Source organism: Macaca fascicularis, chromosome 2 (genome assembly GCF_037993035.2).
Source record: "Macaca fascicularis isolate 582-1 chromosome 2, T2T-MFA8v1.1".
Classification (NCBI taxonomy): domain Eukaryota; kingdom Metazoa; phylum Chordata; class Mammalia; order Primates; family Cercopithecidae; genus Macaca; species Macaca fascicularis.
Genome location: NC_088376.1, coordinates 152,783,884 through 152,804,626, shown reverse-complemented (window position 1 = coordinate 152,804,626; position 20,743 = coordinate 152,783,884). Strand labels below are relative to the sequence as shown.

At 50.1% G+C, this 20,743-nt stretch overlaps 1 protein-coding gene and 1 non-coding gene across 22 annotated transcripts in view; both read left to right on the top strand.

Annotated features, from left to right (window-relative positions):
• GRIP2 (glutamate receptor interacting protein 2) overlaps window positions 1-20,743 on the top strand; it is a 115,755-nt gene that overhangs the window by 70,877 nt on the left and 24,135 nt on the right. For 8 of the 21 annotated variants that reach the window (XM_074033056.1, XM_065539036.2, XM_074033060.1 and 5 more), the window contains exons 2-13: window positions 1,342-1,428; window positions 9,013-9,093; window positions 9,372-9,507; window positions 10,413-10,558; window positions 11,253-11,339; window positions 11,876-11,951; window positions 13,164-13,309; window positions 14,406-14,553; window positions 14,664-14,833; window positions 17,029-17,154; window positions 17,697-17,846; window positions 20,425-20,611. In XM_074033056.1, coding sequence (XP_073889157.1) covers window positions 1,342-1,428; window positions 9,013-9,093; window positions 9,372-9,507; window positions 10,413-10,558; window positions 11,253-11,339; window positions 11,876-11,951; window positions 13,164-13,309; window positions 14,406-14,553; window positions 14,664-14,833; window positions 17,029-17,154; window positions 17,697-17,846; window positions 20,425-20,611 — 1,540 coding nt within the window. Of the gene's footprint in view, window positions 1-1,341; window positions 1,429-9,012; window positions 9,094-9,371; window positions 9,508-10,412; window positions 10,559-11,252; window positions 11,340-11,875; window positions 11,952-13,163; window positions 13,310-14,405; window positions 14,554-14,663; window positions 14,834-17,028; window positions 17,155-17,696; window positions 17,847-20,424; window positions 20,612-20,743 lie in introns of those variants that run through there. The other 13 variants (XM_074033057.1, XM_045385695.3, XM_065539038.2 and 10 more) reach the window with 8 other exon arrangements.
• LOC123571954 (U6 spliceosomal RNA) lies at window positions 3,432-3,538 on the top strand. The gene has a single exon (XR_006696312.1). It is a non-coding gene; the product is annotated as a U6 spliceosomal RNA (small nuclear RNA).

The following is a 20,743-nucleotide window of genomic DNA, read 5'->3' as shown; positions in this document are numbered from 1 at the left end:
AAGTAATCCCCTCAACTTTTCAAGCTCTGGCCAGCTGGAGTCAGCCATGGGAGAGACACCCCCATTTTACAGAGGGGGAAATGGCGGCTCGAGTCACGCAACCAATTGGTAATTCTAACCCTATGTTGATTCTTGGTTTGGATGCTGCCTCAGTTCCCTACCATCTGAGGATGTTCGTGAAAGGGAAACCCTATGTCCCCTTTGAACGGGCATCAGCAATCACTGCAGCATTCCTTCCGGGCACCTTTCTGACTATGCCAGGGGATCTTGGCTGCTCAGAAGCCTCTTATCTGGCAACTCGCCTATCAAGAATGACTTCTTGACTTCCACAAGAGGCCACCAAGGGCACACCCTGAGATGCACATGCATTCCCTAGGGAAGTCTCTCGAGACCTCGCCTGCTGCCCACTGACTCTTTGCGCACAGTAGTATGATTTGTTTTGCAGCACACAGTCAAGTCTCTGACAGCTGGGAAAAGAGATGGCTCACAGCCTGAACCCCAAACCAGCCAAAAATTGTAGCAGGAAGGGAGTTGCGGCCACTCAGTGTCGAGACCAGCAGACTCTTGCACCTCTGCTGTCCCTAAGGTGTCATTGTAATCCAGTTTGGCACCTGGTAGTGCACTGGAGCAAAATCTGAATATTGGGCTGAGGAGAGGGAAGAGAGGCAGTGTCAGAGACAAACTTGGAGGGCACCACAGAGACCCAGGGCATGGGTCCTCCCCTTCGCCAACCAACATTGGGCACCCTGTGCTTCAGCATCCAGCTTTTGGGGGTGCCATTGTTCCTCCGTCTGAATTTCCGACTTGTTTTTACAATTAGAGCTCACAGCTCCACATCCACTCTGGGATTCCACTGCTCTGAATTTGGTGAACTTGGATTTTGGCTTCCTTATCCTTTCCTTAAGAGATAATCCTTCTCTCTCCCCCACTTTCCTCTTAGGGTTCATAAACCTGGAGCTAGCAAGCTTATCTCTGGTCTTCCCAAGACAGCTAGAGAGAGAGAGGGATTTTCCAGGGACAGAATCTAATCTGCACAGGATAAGACATATTTTAATTCCAGAATTGCCCTCATGAAATACCAGAGACGTTCACTGTCACACAGTTGATAGAACCCAGTCTTTTTGATTTTATTAGCTCAGAAACATCTTGTTGAATCCAAATGAAGTGCGTATTAGGAAACCGTAATGGGAGGCATTATACTTAATGGGGTGTTGCCTGAATTATTGGCGGCTGATGTGAACTATAGGTGGAAGGGGGATGAGCGGAGCTGCTGAGGACCCAACCCCAGGGGACCTGGAAATGATTCCTGGCTTAACTGCTATTTGATTTGTTATTTATCAGCTGCTGGCAAGCAAAGAGAGCCCAGCCCTGGTCTGGCGGAGCACAGTAGTTGGCGACCGGGACCTTTCTCAGCGGTTACAGCTGCAGGTGGGAACGCTCTCAGGCTTCCGTAGGCCCAAATTGAGGAGAAACACTGACTCAGGCTGAGCCCCGCCCTCAACTCAGCAGGATCCGGCCCGGAACCAGGCTGAGCCCCGCCCTCAACTCAGCAGGATCCGCCCGGGAACCAGGCTGAGCCCCGCCCTCGACTCAGCAGGATCCGGCTAGGAACCAGGTTGAGCCCCACGTCTGACTCAGGCTGAGCCCCACGTCTGACTCAGGCTGAGCCTCGCCCTTAACTCAGGCTGAGCCCAGCCCTTAAATCCGGCTGAGCCCCGCCCTTAACTCAGGCTGAGCCCCGCCCTTAACTCAGGCTGAGCCCCGCCCTCAACTCAGCCTGAGCCCCGCCCTTAACTCAGGCTGAGCCTGCCCCAGACCCAGGTTGAGCCCCTACCCTAAAGCAGGTTGAGCCCCGCCCCTGACCCAGGTTGAGTCCCCTCCTGACTATAGAGCAATGGTTCTCAATTGGGGGCGATATGGTTCCCCTAGAGAACATTTGGCAGTGTTTGGAGTCATTTTTGTTGGTCACAGATGCTCCTGGCATCTGGTGGTTAGAGGCCAGGGATGCTGCTCAGCTTCCTGCAATGCAGAAGAGAAGCCCCCACCGCAAGGAGTCATCTGGCAAAAAAACACCCATAGTGCTAAGGCTGAGAAACCTCCCGTAGACTGAGCCCTGTTCCCGGTTCTGGCTGATCCCCCACCCTGGCCCAGGCTGAGTCCTGACCTTGACTCAGGCCACTCATACCCTGACTGACCCAGCCAACTCTGGCTGAACCCTAATCAGACGCTCCCTTCATGAAAAAGACCTGGCTGGAGCAGAGTAGGGGAAGTGGCTCTGCCACCTGCGGAGACTGAACCTTCTCCCTTCCTTTCTCCCGCTGCCACTGAGAATGGGAGGGCGCGTGGGCCGCTGGGTCAGGTCTCACTTTCCATGGGTGTGAGGTGGAGGAGGAGAGCGAAGTTCCCACAGCTGGCGAATGGCAGAGCTAGGATCTCTACTCAGGCCTGACTGACCCCCGAGCCTCTTCTGCTAACACTAGGCTAAGCTGGAGCCGCAGAGGTTGGGGTGGCAGGAGAGCCCTTCTTCAAGGGCAGGCGCGGGCATGTGCAGGCTCAGGCGAGGCCTGAGGAAGAAGCAGAAGGTGCCTGGGAGGGCTGAGCCCTGAGACAGCGCAGGGAGCCCACCAGCTTGATGATGCGTCCCTTCTCTTTTTGGCACCTGCTCTTGCCCGTGTCAGCCCAGTACTGAGAAAGGAGACTTAGATGAGGAATATGAAAAAAATAACCCGGTCGATGGGGCCTCGAGCACAGGGTAGAATACGCAAACAGGCCTGGGGTCTGGTTCCAGCTCTTGGTAGACGCTGCTTTGGCCAAGGACCTCCCTTTTCTGAGCCTGTTTCCTCATCTGTCAAATGGGTGTGATTGCAACACCTACCTCCTCCCAAGACCACGGTGAGAAGTGAATGAGGTGGAATGAGATAATGTGGTGGTGTGCACAGGGCGTGGCTGCTGCAGGATCTGTGAGTTTCCTTCCCCTGTCTGTCAGCACATAGAGGAGAAACCAGAACACATCCCATCAGGCCGAACCCCGCCCTTAACTCAGGCAGAGCCCCGCAAAATGAGGTATGTGCAAAACGAGGGATGCCGCAGGGAGGCTGGGGCCCAGCAGGTGACCAGACAACCTTCCAGCTTCCAACTCCTTTGAAATGCTCAGGTGCAGTCACGGGAAAGTAAGGAAAACCTCGGGCATCAGAAATGAAGTGAATGAGACTATCAAGCAGATAAGATGGTCTGTGTAATCAGCCCATCAACTTTGTAAGGAAGGTCTGGCCAGTCCAATAGGGCAAATAAGAAAAATGAAAGGCATAAAGTTTAGAAAGTAAGAAATCAAACTGTCATTTTCACAGATGATATGATTATGTGTATAGAAAATCCAAAATAATGTATGGCTAAACTTAGAATTAATACGTGAATTTAAAAGTTCAGAATATGTGCTTGCTTAGGCAGCACAGATACTAAAATTGGAATGATACAGAGAAGATTAGCATGGCCTCTATACAAGAATGACACATAGATTTGTGAAGTGTTCCATATTTTTACAAAAAAAAATAGAATGAATAAGACCTAGTATTTGATAGCACACTAGGGTGATGATAGTCAATAATAATGTAATTGTACATTTAAAAATAACTAAAAGGGTTTAATTGGATTGTTTGTAACACAAAGGATAAATGCTTGAGGTGGTGGATACCCCATTTACTTTGACGTGATTATTAGGGAGTGCATACCTGTATCAAAATATCTCATCTACCCCATAAATATATACGCCTACTACATACCCACGAGAATTAAAAATACATTTTTTAAGCTCAGAATATAAAATGAACTGTATATTTATACACCAGGAACAAATAATTAGAAAATGAAATTTGAAAAACAATCTACTTTCCTTACCTTTAACACACTTTAGATGCCTAGGAATACATTTAATGAAAGTGGTGTAAGACTTTTTCTCATACAAGTATACACAGTGTTCTTAGGAGAAATTAAAGACAAAATGAATGGAGGAGTATACTGTGATCATTGACTGGAAGATTCAATATTGTCTCCCAAAGAAAAAGACATCAATTCTCCACAAATGGGCCTATAAATTCAATGCATTTCCACTTAAAAAATGAGGAGAAATGGAAAACGAGCAGGATGAGTGCAGGTGATGCTGGGGCTTCTCTACTGGGGTGGCAGCAGGAATGGGGGGAATGTTTGTGCGTCTGGTCTGGTAGCCGAAGGCTTGGGTTTTAATGGCTCAGAGCTACAGGAAAAGATACCTTGTACTTTCCCAAGTTGGTACTGAGACCCCAGCATAAAGCCAGGACCTTTGAAGAGATCTACCCTCAGTGAAAGGGGGACTTAGAAAATATTCACCCATCTGTCAGGGAGCTAAAACAAAAGCTTATCTGTCTCAACTCAGCCTCCAGTGGTCTCCTTTGAGGATTTGTGATCTAAGATGTGCCCCTTGTTTCTGGTGAACGTTAGAATTTTTAATACCACCATGGTTCTGGAATCTTTGAGCCAAGATCGGTATTTAGAATACCATGGGGGTATTGTAAATTCTAACGAGTGTTGTAAATACCCATAATCATTGGTATCAGGGTAATGATACCTTGGCAAGCCCCCAGGGGAAGGAATGGAAAATTCTCTCTGGACTCTGGAGCCCTACAACCAGGCTGAATAGAATTCCCACAGTTGAAGCCCCACTAAAGATGAGCTCACAATCCAACAATTACCAACCACACAAGGAAACAGTCTACTGTAAGGGAGAGTCATCAGACACCCAGGCGAAAGAAATACCTCCCAAGAATTTGAGATAATGGAAAAATAGAATAACAGATGAATGTTCAAAAGATTTAAAATTATTAGAAACATAAGGAGCAACAGAAAAAGAACAAAATATAAAAACAGAACAAATATATAAGCAAAATAATCAAAACTTTCAAGAGCCATAAATGTACTGTTGGAATTAAAATTTGGAATGGGTATTAGACTAATAATTATGGTATTACTTTGTAAGGTGGGATATAGTACTTTTGTTATATAAGAAATAGGTTCCTATTTAGAAATGCATATTGAAATACTTAAAGGTGAAATTGCATTATGCCCAGGATTTGTTTTAAAATATTTCAGCATAGATAAAAATAAATGGATTAAATATGGCAAAGTGTTAATGATTGTTAAAACTACCCATTACATAAATCCAATTCATTATACAAGTGTTTTTCAAACTTTAGTGTGACACAGTCACCTAGAAGGCTTTTCGAAGCACACATTATTACATCTGACAAAGGATTTGTATCCAGAATATATGAAAACTCAGTAACAAGGAAACAAACAACCCAACTTAAAAATGGGCAAAAGCTTTGGCACTTCCTCAAAGAAGATATAGATGAATGGCAAGTTAAAAAAAAGTGCCCAACCTCATTAGTTGTTACACAAATGCAAATTAAAATCACAGTAAGATACCTCTGCACATGTATTAGCATAATTTTTTTTTTTTTAATTGGGAGACAGGATTTTGCTGTGTTGCCCAGGCTGGTCTTGAATTCCTGGGCTCAAGTGATCCTCCTACCCTGGCCTCCCAAAGTTTTGGGGTTATAGGTATGAGCCAATGTGCCCAGCCTAAATTTTTTTGTTTAAACCCTAACTGATATTACCAAGTGCTGATGAGGATGCAGAGCGATTGAAACTCTTTTACATTGTTGATCGGGTGCAAAATGGCACAGCCACTTTGAAACAGTTTGGCAGTTTCTTATACATTTAACCATATTCTTGCCATACCACCTAGCGATGCCATTCCTGGATGAAACAGAAGCTTATGTTCAAACAAAAGCCTGTATGCAAATGTTTATTAAGGCTTTATTCAAAATCACCAAAAACTGGAAACAATAGCAATGTCTTTCAACAGATCAGTAGCTAAACAACTGGTACATCCATTCGATGCTACCCAAGTTGTCCGTAAAAAGACACAAACTTGGCCGGGCGTGGTGGCTCAAGCCTGTAATCCCAGCACTTTGGGAGGCCGAGACAGGCGGATCACAAGGTCAGGAGATCGAGACCATCCTGGCTAACACAGTGAAACCCCGTCTCTACTAAAAAAAAATACAAAAAACTAGCCGGGCGAGGTGGCGGGCGCCTGTAGTCCCAGCTACTTGGGAGGCTGAGGCAGGAGAATGGCATGAACCCAGGAGGCGGAGCTTGCAGTGAGCTGAGATCCGGCCACTGCACTCCAGCCTGGGCGACGGAGCGAGACTCCGTCTCAACAAAACAAAACAAAACAAAAAAAGACGCAAACTTCTGATACACACGACACTATGGCTGAATCTCAAATGATTATGCTAAATTTAAGAAACTGGACTCAAAAGCGTACATACTGAGTGATTCCACTTACATGACATTCTGGAGAAGACAAAATGATAGAGACTGAAAACAGATAAGTGCTTGTGGGGAACAAAGGATGGCTCAGGGACTGACTACAGTGGAACATCAAGGGAGAATTTCGGGGGCCTATAGAAATGCTCTAAAACTTGGTTGTGGTGGTGGTCAGGAGACATTTTCCAAAGTGCATCAACATGCTCACCACAAAGAGTAAATTTTACTATATTTAAATTTTTATTTATTTTTATTTTTTATTTTTTGAGATGAAGTCTCACTCTGTCACCCAAACTGGAGTGATGTGGCGCGGTCTCAGCTCACTGCAACCTCCGCCTCCCGGGTTCAAGCGATTCTCCTGCCTCAGCCTCCCAAGTAGCTGGGATTACAGGCATCCACCACCATGCCCCGCTAATTTTTTTTTTTTTTTTTTTTTTTTTTTGAGACGGAGTCTTGCTCTGTCGCCCAGGCTGGAGTGCAGTGGCCGGATCTCAGCTCACTGCAAGCTCCGCCTCCCGGGTTCACGCCATTCTCCTGCCTCAGCCTCCCAAGTAGCTGGGACTACAGGCGCCTGCCACCTCGCCCGGCTAGTGTTTTGTATTTTTTTTTTTAGTAGAGACGGGGTTTCACTGTGTTAGCCAGGATGGTCTCGATCTCCTGACCTTGCGATCCGCCCATCTCGGCCTCCCAAAGTGCTGGGATTACAGGCTTGAGCCACCGCGCCCGGCCATGCCCCGCTAATTTTTGTAATTTCAGTAGAGATGGGGTTTTGCCATGTTGGCCAGGTTGGTCTCGAACTCCTGACCTCAGGTGATCCGCCCACCTCGACCTCCCAAAGTGCTGGGATTATGGATATGAGCCACCGTCCCCTAGTCTAAATGTTAAAAAGTGGAGACAAATATAAGTTAGACTAATATACTAATATACACACACTTACAGATTCCTGGAGCCCACCCCCAGAGTGTTTGCTTTTTCAGGTCCTAGTTGGGACCAAGAATTTTCCTTTCTTACTTCCCTTTCCTTCCTCCTTCCCTCCCTCTTCCCTCCCTTCCCTCCCCTCCTCTCCCCTTGCTTTCCTTCTTCCTTTCCTTTCCTTCTTCGTTTCCTTTCCTTCTTCCTTTCTTCCTTTCTGCCTTTCCTTTCCTTTTCTTTCCTTCTTCCTTTTCTTTCCTTTCCTTTCCAAGTAATTAGAAAATGAAATTTGAAAAACAATCCAATTTCTGTAGCTTTAACACACTTTAAATGCCTAGGAAAGGCAATGCCTTGGAAAGGAAATGCCTTGCCTTGCCTTGCTTTGCCTTGCCTTCCCTTCCCTTCCCTTCCCTTCCCTTCCCTTCCCTTCCCTTCCCTTCTTCCCTTCCTTCTTTCTCTCCCTCTCTCTCTCTTCTGTCTCTGTCTTTCTCTCTTTTTGAGACAGAGTGAGGGTCTCACTCTGTCACTGGAATGCAGTGGCACAATCACAGCTCACTGTAGTCTCGACCTCCCAAACTCAAGTGATAGCCCCACCTCAGCCTCCCGAGTAGCTGGGTCTGCAGGCACGTACCACCATGCCCGGCCAATTTTTGCATTTTTTGTAGAGATGGGGTTTTACTATGTTGCCAAGGCTGGTCTTGAACCCCAGGGTTCAAGTGATCCACCTGCCTCAGCCTCCCCAAGTGTTGAGATTACAGGCATGAGCCACTGTGGCCAGCGAAGAATTTACATTTCTGACAAGTTCCCCGGTGCCGTGGGCCTGGGGACCACATTTTGAGAATCTCTGCATCATACTGTCCTACCTTCTATATGTTTGAAATGTATGAAAGATTTTCTACTAACTTAAAAGAAGCAAAAAAGGCAGATTTCATTGCAGATTAGACGTATCTTGGAGAGATAAAGAAGACATGGAAAGTATGAGAGAAGGGTGGATGTGGGTCATGGAGAATAAAATGGGAAGTCCTGAAGTACATCTATTAAGCTTTTAAAAAGAGAGAGAGTTGATGGAAACAATATTTGAGGAAACACGAGGGAGCACTTTCTCGAATTAGAGTGAAGGAGGACAGACTTATCTCAGGCTGCCTAGAACACTTGAGAATGTGATTCGTAAACTGTAAAGTGCGGTCCTCATGAGGAAGCATTAATCTGGTCCACCCAAGATTGAGTTTCCTCTCTGTCAGAGCTGTCTCACATGAGCTGCGGTGCCTGCATGTGAGAGAGCTGCCCGTCCCAGCAGGTATGTAAGCACAGCCCTGGGTAGTAGAGTCAGCAGAACTGGGTTCTAATGTAGATTGCACAACTCTCCAGCTGTGTGACGATGGGCATGAGTTGGCCTTCTCTGAGCCTCAGCTTCCTTATCTGTACAGTGGAATAATCTGATCCATGGTAACACCATTCACAGGGTTGTTGAGACAGTGAACCACAGAATGGCTGTGAAGCTCCCAATGTATAGTGTAGTGCTCAGAGAATGTTATTCAGCCCCAAGAGCAGGGGCCAGGCTTTCTTTGGGAGGAGCAGCCCTGATGATTCTCCAGCAGAGAATCAGGTGGAGCTGGTGGCAGGAGGGAACCCATCTTACAGGCCACGTCCACGGAGTAGAAAATAACCAAAGCAGAGGAGGTCTGCAGGCATGGAAATGAAAGTGGAACTCAGCCTTTCCCTCTTTCTCCCCTGCAGACGATGGGCCCTACTCCAAAGGAGGCAAGGACGCAGGAGGGGCTGACGTTTCCCTGGCATGCCGCAGACAGAGCATTCCAGGTAATGAGGCTTCCCTCATTCCCTCTTTTTCTGCCCTGAAGGCACAGAGAGCCCTAGGTGGGGGTCAGACGGCAACAGCTTTGCCACTAACTTGCTCTGTGACCTTAGACCAGCCAGTTAACCTGTCTGATTCTCCTCTGTAAAAAGGAGATGATCATCACCCAGGTCTATGTAGCAGAGTGCCCTACTAACCAGGTGCTTGCCTCACTTGTCTTGGAGCTGGGGGCCTGGGGTGGCCCCAGCTGCCCACTCAAGCCCCCATCCCCATCTGTCGTCAGAGGAGTTCCGAGGGATTACTGTGGTGGAGTTGATCAAGAAGGAAGGCAGCACACTGGGCCTGACTATCTCAGGTGGCACCGACAAGGATGGAAAGCCCAGGGTCTCCAACCTGAGACCTGGGGGACTTGCGGCCAGGTGAGAAGTGGGCTTGGCATGGCAGCAGGAGGTGGGTGCAGAGGCAGTGATGGGACCCCAGGGTCAGTGGAAAATGTACTGAAGGCCTTATGCAAAGCAATCAAGCAGCTGTTTCCAGGAGCACCCATCAGCTTGGTGTCTGCAGAGGGAAGGCCTCCAATGGAGGCTGTAATTCTAGACCCTGGCTTCTCTTTTCTTTTACACCGGGGCTTGGCCATAGCACCCCACAGTCACCAGGCCATATCTGCCCTCCAGGCCCTTGCATATGCAATCCTCTATGTCCAAAAGCCTGTTCCCCACAGCATCCTTCTGGCACACTCCTCTTTACCCCTCCACACTCAGCACAGAGGTCACTGCCTCCAGGAAGCCCTCCCTGACCCCAGGCCAAGGCAGCTGTGCTGCTCTGTTCCTGAAGCCCCACATACACATTTCTGCACACATTGTCCTGATTTCCCCTGTCATTTGCCCCTGTGGCTCCCTTGGACCAGGAGGCCTGGGAGTTAGCCTCTCAGTCACTGCATCCCTGGGCCTCGCACAAGACAGGTGCAGATAAATGTCCAATTGAACAGAAGGAAGGTTGGTGGCGAAAAGCCAGGAGGAGCGTTAGGGAATAGCAAAGGATGTAATGATCTGGCCACTCTGCAGGCTCATCTGAGACACCCCTGCACAAGGAAAAGCAGGCAGACCAGTGTAGAGGGAAAACCTGGGATCTGGGCATCAGGCTCTGCACTCTTTTACTTGCTGTGTGACCTTGGACAAGTGTCTGACCTCTTTGAGCCTCAGCTTTCCCGTTTGTGAAATGACGATCCAGTGATCATAAAGATTCCAGAGGAGGGTGGGTGTGAATGCCAGGACTGCATGGGCCAGCACCTATTACCATGCGTGCCCTGGCCTTCCTGCTCCAGGAGTGATCTGCTGAACGTTGGTGACTATATTCGGTCTGTGAATGGGATCCACCTGACCAGGCTCCGCCACGATGAGATCATCACCCTGCTCAAGAATGTGGGCGAGCGCGTGGTGCTGGAGGTGGAGTATGAGCTGCCCCCGCCCGGTGGGTGCCCTTGGACGGGGAACTTTCTCCACTGCCTCGGTCGTGGGTGGACACGGCTACCTCCCCACCAGGGCCTGGGTGGTGGGGATCGTACCAGATGGAGTGGGTGGAACCTGGAGACTGGCCACAAGCATCCATACCTCACCTAGGGGCTGAGCCTACGACCGCAGTATGCTGTCACTAGGAGGCGGTGGGACTCTATAGCCAATGTCATTTTACATATTTAGTTTCCAGATGCTTTTCCTTTAGTGGGGAAGGTTTTGGAAGCATTAGCTGAATAAGTTGTTCCCTGGCCTACCACACCCACACTCCACTGCCCTGCACTAAGTAGCAGCGGTGTAGGGTTTCACCTAGCTTGAGATTTTCAAAGTTGGTCTAAAGTCATGAATTTTGAGTAACTGTCTGGAATTCAACCCTGGCCTGAGCCTACCAGCCATGGACTCAAGCCTGAGTTCTGCCGTCATCTCTGTGAGCATGGGCAGGCCCTTTCCTCTCTGTCAGTGGTGGGCTAAGTGGGATTAGGGGAGAGGGTCTCCCTAAGCCTCACTTATTCGACCTGTAAAATGGGCAAGGGTTTATCCTCCCTGTAATCTCTGTGACTGATCACCCAGTCCTCCTGGAATGAGCTTTGGGCACATCTGCTGGCCTGAAGATGCAACTGAGGGACTCAAAGGAGTCCTCCATTTCTCCCCAGCTCCTGAGAATAACCCAAGGATCATTTCAAAGACAGTGGACGTCTCCCTCTACAAGGAGGGCAATAGCTTTGGCTTTGTCCTTAGAGGTCAGTGAAAGAATTGCCCTTGGGATTGGGGCAGCAAGAAAGAGGCTAATACGAATTCCATGTGTGCACTGTTTTGCTTTGAATGTAATTTATGCATATCTCAGTTCTGACTTTAAGGAACACAGGACCGTTAAGGTAAGTATTCAATGGGAAAATTTGCCAAGCAATGAAGTATGCTTGGCTGGGGAGAGTGAGAGGAGACAGTTGTACTGGAAAATGATGGTGAAAGCTGCTACAGAGATTGAGAACAAAGTTTGGAGCTTCCTAGAGATCAGGGAAAAGGGGAAATAAGGTGAGGTCACAGAAGGGAGGCAAGCCATTTAACAGAGAGAGGACTTTGGTCATGTTACCCACCCCGTGTACCATCTCTTGGGAGGGGGTATTTATTGTTGGTGTCTCATAAGAGGGTCCATGAATAGCAAGGACAAGGTCCTCAAACAGGTTTTACTGAAGAAGCCTGCTCAGGGGCTGTGTGGGGGCCTCTGGATGGGAAGGGGTGGGTGAATGATTCCTGCTTCTTGTCAAATTCTGTCCAGGAGGTGCCCATGAAGATGGGCACAAGTCCCGCCCGCTTGTCCTGACCTACGTGCGGCCCGGTGGCCCTGCTGACAGGTGAGCTGAGGCAGAAGAAATCCACACACTGCATTGACCTGCCCCAACTCCCCTGCAAAGAGCGTGGAGCGGAGTCACCATGCCTGTTCCCCAGATGAAGAGACTGAGGCCCTGAGGGAGCACTCCCTGCCTAGTGTGATTCAGGGAGTTGCTGGTGGAGCCAGGATGTAACCCCAAATGAAGGAAACCTCAACCCCTTTCTTCTGCAACATCCTGCTGTCTCGGGGGCTGGGGTGTTTGGAGAGGGGCAGCCTTGGTGTCGTTCTTCCCTTTCCTGCTCCTTAGTTTTCCCGTCTATGGAATGGTCCCTAAGAGTTGCTATGAGAGATTTCGAGGCACACTGATTGGTCACTGCTGTAGCTGTCTGTGACTCAGTCTCCTGGGTCCTGGCTGATCGACCCAGCTCGGCCCCGCCTGCGCCCAGCCCGGAAGGACCAGGAGGAGAGAATATGGGGAAAGAACATGTCCAGTTCCCAGTCCCTGATCCCCTGGCCTCCCCAGTGGGAGATTCCTGGCCATTTTAAGAGAAGCCTGGAACGGCCTTGTCAGAAATCTAAATCTGTCCTTGGGACAGGGCCCTGTGATGAGCTATTCATAGAACCCCCCAGAATAGCTTTGGCCACCTGTTGGGAGAGGCGTTCCAGGCTGGGGATGTGACCCAAACTGAGGTGAACGCTGCTAGGGCCCCTCCCCTGGCCCCTGCTGAGTTATTTCCCAGGCGCGGGTTGTCATCAGGCCAGAATCACTGCTGAGAAACCAGGATGAGGGTGGAGCAATGGGAAGGGACCAGGATGGCTCAGACTAGCCCCCAATGCTGTGTGGCATGGGCGCAGCTCACACCCTCTCTGGGCCCTGGTGCTCTCATTTGCCCCTGAGGCAAGAGTTGGGGGCAGCACTTGAAGGGCACCCCCAGCTCAGACATTTCAGGGTTCTGCACTGAGTCTGTGAATTACTACACACCCAGAGGAGTGGCAGGCGGCAGAGGCGCCCCATCCTGTCTTCATCCCCCCTTGCTTTATGCAGCTCCCCACCCCTGGGGTGGCTCATTCCTTCACTCACTCATGCACCCCTTCACCCGTCCCCTCCTCTCCTTCCTCCTCCACCCACTCTCTGCTTCCTTCATCCTCCACGCCCCCCTTCCCAGCGCCCTCCCAGACAGGCTGTGCCCAGTGCTGCTGCCGGGCCAGGCTGGTGACCGGCCCTTCCCTGCAGGGAGGGCTCCCTGAAGGTGGGCGACAGGCTGCTCAGCGTCGATGGAATCCCGCTGCACGGGGCCAGCCATGCCACCGCCCTGGCCACCCTGCGGCAGTGCAGCCACGAGGCACTCTTTCAGGTGGAGTATGATGTGGCCACCCCTGGTGAGTTGGGGGCCTGAGTGTATGGGTTGAGGCAGAAGGAGGCCTGGGATGGGGGGAGGCGGCAGTGGCCATGGATCTTTACCACTGCAAAGGCTGCATGACCTTGGGACAGTCACAGCCTCTCTGGGCAATAAATAGTATGTGCTAGGCATTGGTTGATGCGCTGGGGATGCAGTCTAGAACAACGGAATTGAGGTCTCTGTTCTCACGGAGCTGGCATTCTGGTGGGGAGAGGACAGTATGCAGAACAGAGAAGATATGGTGTATGTCAGTTGGCAATAAGTGCTGCGGAAAAAAGAGAAGAGGCAGGGGAGAGAGGTGGGACAGGCTGGGGGATGGTCTCTAAGTGGGGGAGTGAGGGAATGGGTGAGGCAGGGAATGTCCAGGAACAGCATTCCGGGAGGGCGGAACAGTAAGTGCAAAGGCCCTGAGGCAGGAGCATGGCCGGAATGGTTGGTCACAGTGAGGAGGCTGCCGTGGTTGGCACAGGTGAGTGAAAGGAGGTGAGGGCAGAGCGGGGTGAGGTGGAAGCTGGGAGGCCATAGGAAGCGGCAGCAGCTGTCCAAGCGAGAGCTAACGGACTGAACCAGGCTGGTGGCTAAGGAGGGAGAAGACATGGGATTCAGGAATATGATGATGGTCCAGCTGGCCTGATCTGCTGAGATTTGGACATGGGAGGTGGGGGCAAGGGCAGGAGCTAAGGGTGCGGCCAAAGTTTCAATTTCCAGCCACTGGGTGTGTTAATGGAGGTGCCATTTTCTGAGATGGGATTGTAGTGAACATTACAGTTTAGTGCTGGTATACCGCAGGCTCTTAATAAACTCAGGCAAATTCATATCACCCAACAAAGCCCTGGGATCACAGCCCCTCAGACCTGAGCTCCTACCCCTCCTCCACTGCTATCTTGTCTGTCAAATTGATATAACACTTGGTAGAAGATAAAAGAACAAAGAAAAAAAGAATTAAAAAATTATGTTAATCGAATGGGTTTAACAGTTTCTTCCAGGCACAAGGGTTAAATCAAGATAGTAGAGTGAGGCTGGGGAGGAAAGTGCTTGATATTTGCGTTTCAGACTTTTTTTCTCCGTCATGCCAGACACGGTGGCTAATGCTTCAGGACCCTTGATGGTGGAAATAGTCAAGACACCAGGGTCTGCCCTGGGGATCTCGCTCACCACCACCTCCCTCCGGAACAAGTCAGTCATCACCATTGACCGCATCAAGCCAGCCAGCGTGGTGGACAGGTAAGGCACACCTTGGGTACCGCCACCATGGAGGTGTGTACAGGGGAGAGGCGGCCCAGAACTTTGTCTGGCCTGGATCAGCCTCCACCTTTGCTCCCCTGCCCGACCAGGAGCGGGGCCCTGCACCCTGGAGACCACATCCTGTCCATCGATGGCACCAGCACGGAACACTGCTCGCTGCTCGAGGCCACCAAGCTCCTGGCCAGCGTGTCGGAGAAGGTGCGGCTGGAGATCCTGCCTGTGCCCCAGAGTCAGCGGCCACTGAGGCCCTCAGAGGCAGGTGGGTCCCCTCAGCAGATCTCAGGGCCCAAACCTGGGCAGTCATGAGACCTGAGAGGCCCAGGACCAGAGCCCTGGGCAGGCTGGGAGGAGCGGGCTAAAATGTACTAGGACAAATCTTCATTTGCACAGGGAAGCTCAAAACTATCAAGAGCAGCCACTGAGGGTAGGAAGGTGGGGCAGAGAAACAACTTAAAGGTTTGAATTGAGCCTGCTGGCATAGATGCTCCCAAAGCTGGTTTCATCACAGGTTGCATTAATAGGAGTATAAGGGCTAGAATGAGGGAGGGAACAGTCCTGTGCTCTCTGCTACTCAGAGCTTAGATCCTGGGCTCTTCTCAAGGACCCTCAGCAGGTCCAGAGGAGGCAGCTGGGAAGGTAGAGAGGGCCTGGAGTTTCTCCTGTGAACTGTCAGGGTCTCCCAGCTATGAGCAGGGAGCTGGGTGCTGGGCATTTCCAAGAGCAGAGGAAGTGGCTGGTCTGAGGGTCCAGAGGGCACAGCTGCGGCCAGGGGCAGGGTGGAGGGTGGCCACAGAGGGGCAGCTTTCAGCTCAGAGCAGGAAAGCACCTCCAGCAGACCAAACCTTGGGCCTTGAGTGCAAGTCCCATCTTTGCTCCCAGCAGCTGGACAACTGCCTTTCCCTCTCTGGGTCCCAGTTACCTCAGCCATAAAAAGGAGGGAGGACTGCTAATGCACAGACATGGGGGAGGCTGAAGGAGATAAAGGACAGGGCACCGCCCAGGCCTATAAATCCTAGCCCTAAGGGCAGAGCTGGAGGGTGAGGAAGGAGTCTGTCCACCCCACCCTTTGCAAACCCCATCTTCTGGAAGAGAACGGAATCCCCCACATCTGATTGGGAGGACAGTCCTTGGGGAGAGTCCATCTCCATGGTCTCTGCCAGCTTCTGAAGAAGCCGCACTGAACCACAGTCCAGGGGCTGATCAGGGCGACATTAGGGCTTGGAACAGTGTCATTCATTCTCGTACCGTTTATCGAGCATCTGCGGTGTGCCAGGTTTGATGCTGCGGCCTGCATGCCTTGTTTCTTCCTCGTGACACATCTGTCCTCCCACTTCACAGGGAAAGCTGAGGTAGCATTGCAAAGCTACGCATCTGCTTACAACCCCTTGACTCTCACTAACTGAGCTTCTACTAAATGCCAGGCACTGCTCCAAGCACGTTATATTATTAACTCATTCTAATCCTCCCCATTACCCTAGGAGGTGGCCGCTCTCTTTGTCCCATTTTACAGGTATAACACTGAGGCACAGACAGGCCAAGTGACTCCTCCAGGTCCCACAGTTGGTCAGTGACAGAGCTGGGATTTGACCTAGGCAACTGACTCCAGAGTGGGCCAAGCCCTGGGGAGGGGTCTGTGGAGATGTGGCTCAAGGAGACAGAATCAATTGGCTGAGACTGTTGAGTCCTCACCTGTCCATCAGTGCAAGAGGAGAGCTGGCCTGGGGCAGTCTGGGAAGAGGTGTTGTATGGTGGTCAGTTTGGAGGATCAGGTGGAGGAAGCAGGGTCTCCTAGGGGGTCGGGGCGGGGGTGTTCCCTGGGAACTTGGAGCAGAAGTGCAAAGAATTCACTGTGGATAAGGCTGGGAAGGGTTGCAGCCTGGGAACGGGGAGCAGCCTCAGCCCGTGGTGCACTTCAGCCTTGGCCAACCCAGCAGGGAGCCCTGGAGCAAAGGCAGTCCTGGAGAGTCCAGTGTGGGGCAGAAATAGCCAGGCCCTAGTGCCCCTGGCGCTCAGCCACTGGCCGAGGCTGTCTGGGCTGTGGAGCCACTGCATATCCCCAGAGTGCTGCAGCTGGACACTGTCTGCCAGCTGCACTCCTCACCAGTTTTTCTTGGAGAAACTTCATGGGCAGCACTCATAGCTGTAAACCTCTCTGGCTCCAGGGCAGGATGCCTGTGTTCAAATCTCTGCTCCACAACCTCCCAGCAGTGGGCCTCGGCCTGGCCTCCTTTCCCTCTCCTGTCCCTGCCTCTCAGGCTGCCACGTGGCAGCAGCTGCACTCTGAACACAGTGCCCAGCACATCATAGGCGTCTGGGACACGTGAGCAGATTACTAAGTGCCTTGCCTGGCTCAGGGGAAGCGCGAGGATCTTCTGGTTCCTGCTTTCCTGGCTTCCTAGTGCCCTCAGCCACTAACACCTGCACCTCTCTTTCCTCTTTCTCCGCTGGCTACAGTGAAAGTGCAGAGGAGTGAGCAGCTGCACCGCTGGGACCCCTGCGTGCCCTCCTGCCACAGCCCCCGGCCCGGCCACTGCAGGATGCCCACCTGGGCCACACCTGCTGGCCAGGACCAAAGTCGATGTAATGTGCCTGCCCTGCTGTAGCTCGGCCAGTCTTGTAGCCTTTCCTAGGGAGGGGTGATGCCTGTTGTCTAAGGGAAGGAAACTCAGACTCAGAGATTAGGGAGCTAGGTGTGTTGATGCACGCCTGTTGTCCCAGCCACTCAAGAGGCTGAGGCCGGAGGATCGCTTCAGCCTGGGAGGTTGAGGCTGCAGTGAGTCAAGATCACACCACTGCACTTCAGCCTGGGTGACAGAGTAAGACCTCAACTGAAAAAAAAAAAAGAAGAGGTTAGGTGACCTGCCCCATTGTCATCTAGCATTCCAGTGGCGAGATTGGCCCTTGTCCCTAGTAGCTGAGTTTCACAGGGTCTATGGAAACCCTACAGTCTTTGAGGCCCAGAGAGGAAAGAGACTTGCCTGAGGTCACACCATGAGTAACTGATGTGAAGGGGGAAGGCATCCCCATCTCTCCCTGTGGTTGGGTGGCTTCCCAGCACCCACTGTGTGGCGGGGTGGAGAGCCTCGGCTGGGGTTCACGGGGCTGTGCTCTCATCTCCCCAGCCTTGTCTTCAACTCCCTTTTCCTCGCCGACCTTGAACCACGCCTTTTCCTGCAACAACCCCAGCACCCTTCCCCGTGGATCCCAGCCCATGAGTCCTCGAACTACAATGGGGCGGAGAAGGCAGCGAAGAAGGGAACACAAGAGCTCGTGTAAGCCGTGGTCTCTTCCCTCCTCCTTGGGCTGCCTGTATGTCTGAGAGTGAGGCTTGCCAAAGCGTGTATGTCGGGGCGAGGGGAGGTATTTTGGGCAGAGCTCCAGGTGTATGTGTGGGAATGTCAAATAACATGACTGGAACACCAGGCTGTCATGGATGGCTGGGCAGGTTGTGCACTGCACAAGAGGACCACTGAGGGGTGCCAGTTACTTTGTATACTCTTATTCTTGTATTTTTATTATGAAAAATTCCTAGGACTTGGTGATAAAGTCCTTGAGGAAAGGAAGTCTTTTCAGATTTGTGCGAAGATTTCACATTTTTTGCCATTCAGTCCTGATTCATTCATGGATAAAGTCTCAGTGCTGCATTACTATATCCTTACCACCTTGCTGCCATTTGTTAATTTCCCCTAAGAGAAAGACATGGCCTGAGACTAGCTGTCCAGAATGTAATAATTTCCAGTCTTACTTCTCTGCTTATTTATTATTCAAAATTTCCCTTTTGAAATGAAGATATTTACATATTAAGAAAAGTAAATCAATAGAAGACAAATAGTAGTGAATGATAAGGCAGGAGCCATGTGGAAGTGGCAAAACACAATAATGCTTAAAATTTCAAAACCCTTCTTGGGAAGAGTCTTTCCTTTGTTGATGCACAAAGGGTTCTCAGCCTCCTGCCACATGAGCTGCAGAGGCCTCCAGGAAGGACAGAAGATCAAACTTGGCCCTTTGAGATAGAACCAGATGAAAGAAGAGATGAGTACAGGTCACCTGGTGTCTGAAAAAAGCTAAATATGGTTCTATACTTCCTGGCAGCCAAGGGGAAATGGGAAAGAGATTTCAGAATCAGATCAGAGATAAAATATACCTCTACTAAGCATCTTTCCTGGCCACGAAAGTGAGGAATATGGAGGTGAAAAGATGCAGAAGTGCTGCTCGTAGGCAGGGGATGTGGAGACTGGAGACTCTTGTGACTCTTCTACCTGTCTCCTTCCTAGGATGTGTAACTAAGAAAGTACTATCATTATTACTATTGATAATAATTTATTAAGTAATTCAGCCAAAAAATTTGACCTCTTACGTACCATTTTTATCACTGGGGATATAGTAGTGAAAAGGAAAAAATAGGCCAGGCATGGTGGCTCACGCCTGTAATCCCCACACTTTGGGAGGCCGAGGTGGGCAGATCACTTGAGGCCAGGAGTTCGAGACAAGCCTGACCAACATGGCGAAACTCCATCTCTACCAAAAATACAACAAATTAGCCGAGTATGGTGGTGCACGCCTGTAATCCCAGCTACTCTGGAGGTGGGAAAATCACTTGAACCTGGGAGGCGGAGGTTGCAGTGAGCCAAGATGATGCTGCTGGTGAGCCACCCTGGGCAACACAGTGAGACCTTGTTTTAAAATAAATAAATAAATACATATAAAAACACAATATACCTAAAAACATAACATATTACACATTTTGTAATGTATAACATACAGTATAATTTAATAATATATGACAATAATATAATTAGTAATAAAATAAAATACTAAATAAATTTTGTTTAATAATAAATTACTTCCAAGATTCATATTAATGATGCAAATATATTTCACATATGGAAGGTAAAACAATATTTATTAAATAACGTTATGCATCAAATAGTTAAAGATAGAGTTGCCATGTCACCCAGCAATTCCACTCCTAGGTATATGCCCAAAAGAAATGAAACACGTGTCATCTCCATCTAAAAATTTATACATGAATGTTCATAGTAGCATTATTCCCTGTAGCCAAATGCTGGAAGGAATGTAGTATCCACCAATGGATGAATGGATAAACAAAATGTGGTATATCCATACAATGGAATATTATTCAGCCACAAAAAGGAATGCAATTCTGATACCTGCAAAGCATGGATGAACTTGAAAACATTATGCCAAGTGAAAGCAACCAGTCACAAAGGCCATGTGGTGCATGATTCTGTTTATATAAAGTGCCCAGAACAGGCAAATCCAGAGATAAAAGTAGATTCGTGGTTGCCTAGGGCTAGGGGACATAGGAAGATCTTCAGGGGTGGCTGAAGGGAACAGGGTTTCTTTTGGAGTTGATGAAATGCTCTCAAATGCGTTGTGGTGATGTTTGCATAACCGTGAATACACTAAAAACCATTGAATTGTACACATTAAATAGGTGACTACTGTGGTATGTAAATTATATCTCAATAAAGCTCTTACCAAAAAGCAGAGTGACATAATATAATAGATACTACAGTAGATCACAGCACAATAATATAATAAAATTACACTACTCCTAGAACCTGTTTTACAGCATGACAGTCAGTCCCAGCCACTATCTTCCCTAGTCCTTGCCGCACCCCACGAGGTGGGAATCACGATCCCATTGTTCAGATGAGGAAGCCAAGGCTCAGAGTGGGCTGTGATCTAGCCTGGTCCCAGATTGAGTCAGGGCTCCCACTTCCTTGCGCTCTGGCTCCAGTGCCTCGGGCCCCGGGATGGGCAGGCCCTGGCAGGAAGACCTCGGTGGGGCAACTCACCTGAATGCTGGGCCCACCTGTCCTACAGTGTCGCTGGCCTCCAGCACAGTGGGGCCGGGCGGGCAGATTGTGCACACGGAGACCACGGAGGTCGTGCTCTGCGGAGACCCCCTCAGCGGCTTTGGCCTCCAGCTCCAGGGCGGCATCTTCGCCACGGAGACCCTGTCCTCCCCACCCCTCGTGTGCTTCATCGAGCCTGACAGCCCGGCTGAGAGGTGAGCCTCCTGCCCCCTCCCTACTGAGCCTGCCACTCTCCAACTGAGAGAAACTGAGTCACAGCACCAAGTCCTAGCTTCACAAGCACATCACTTAACCGTTGCATCAGCCCCAGCACCAGCCCCATTTTA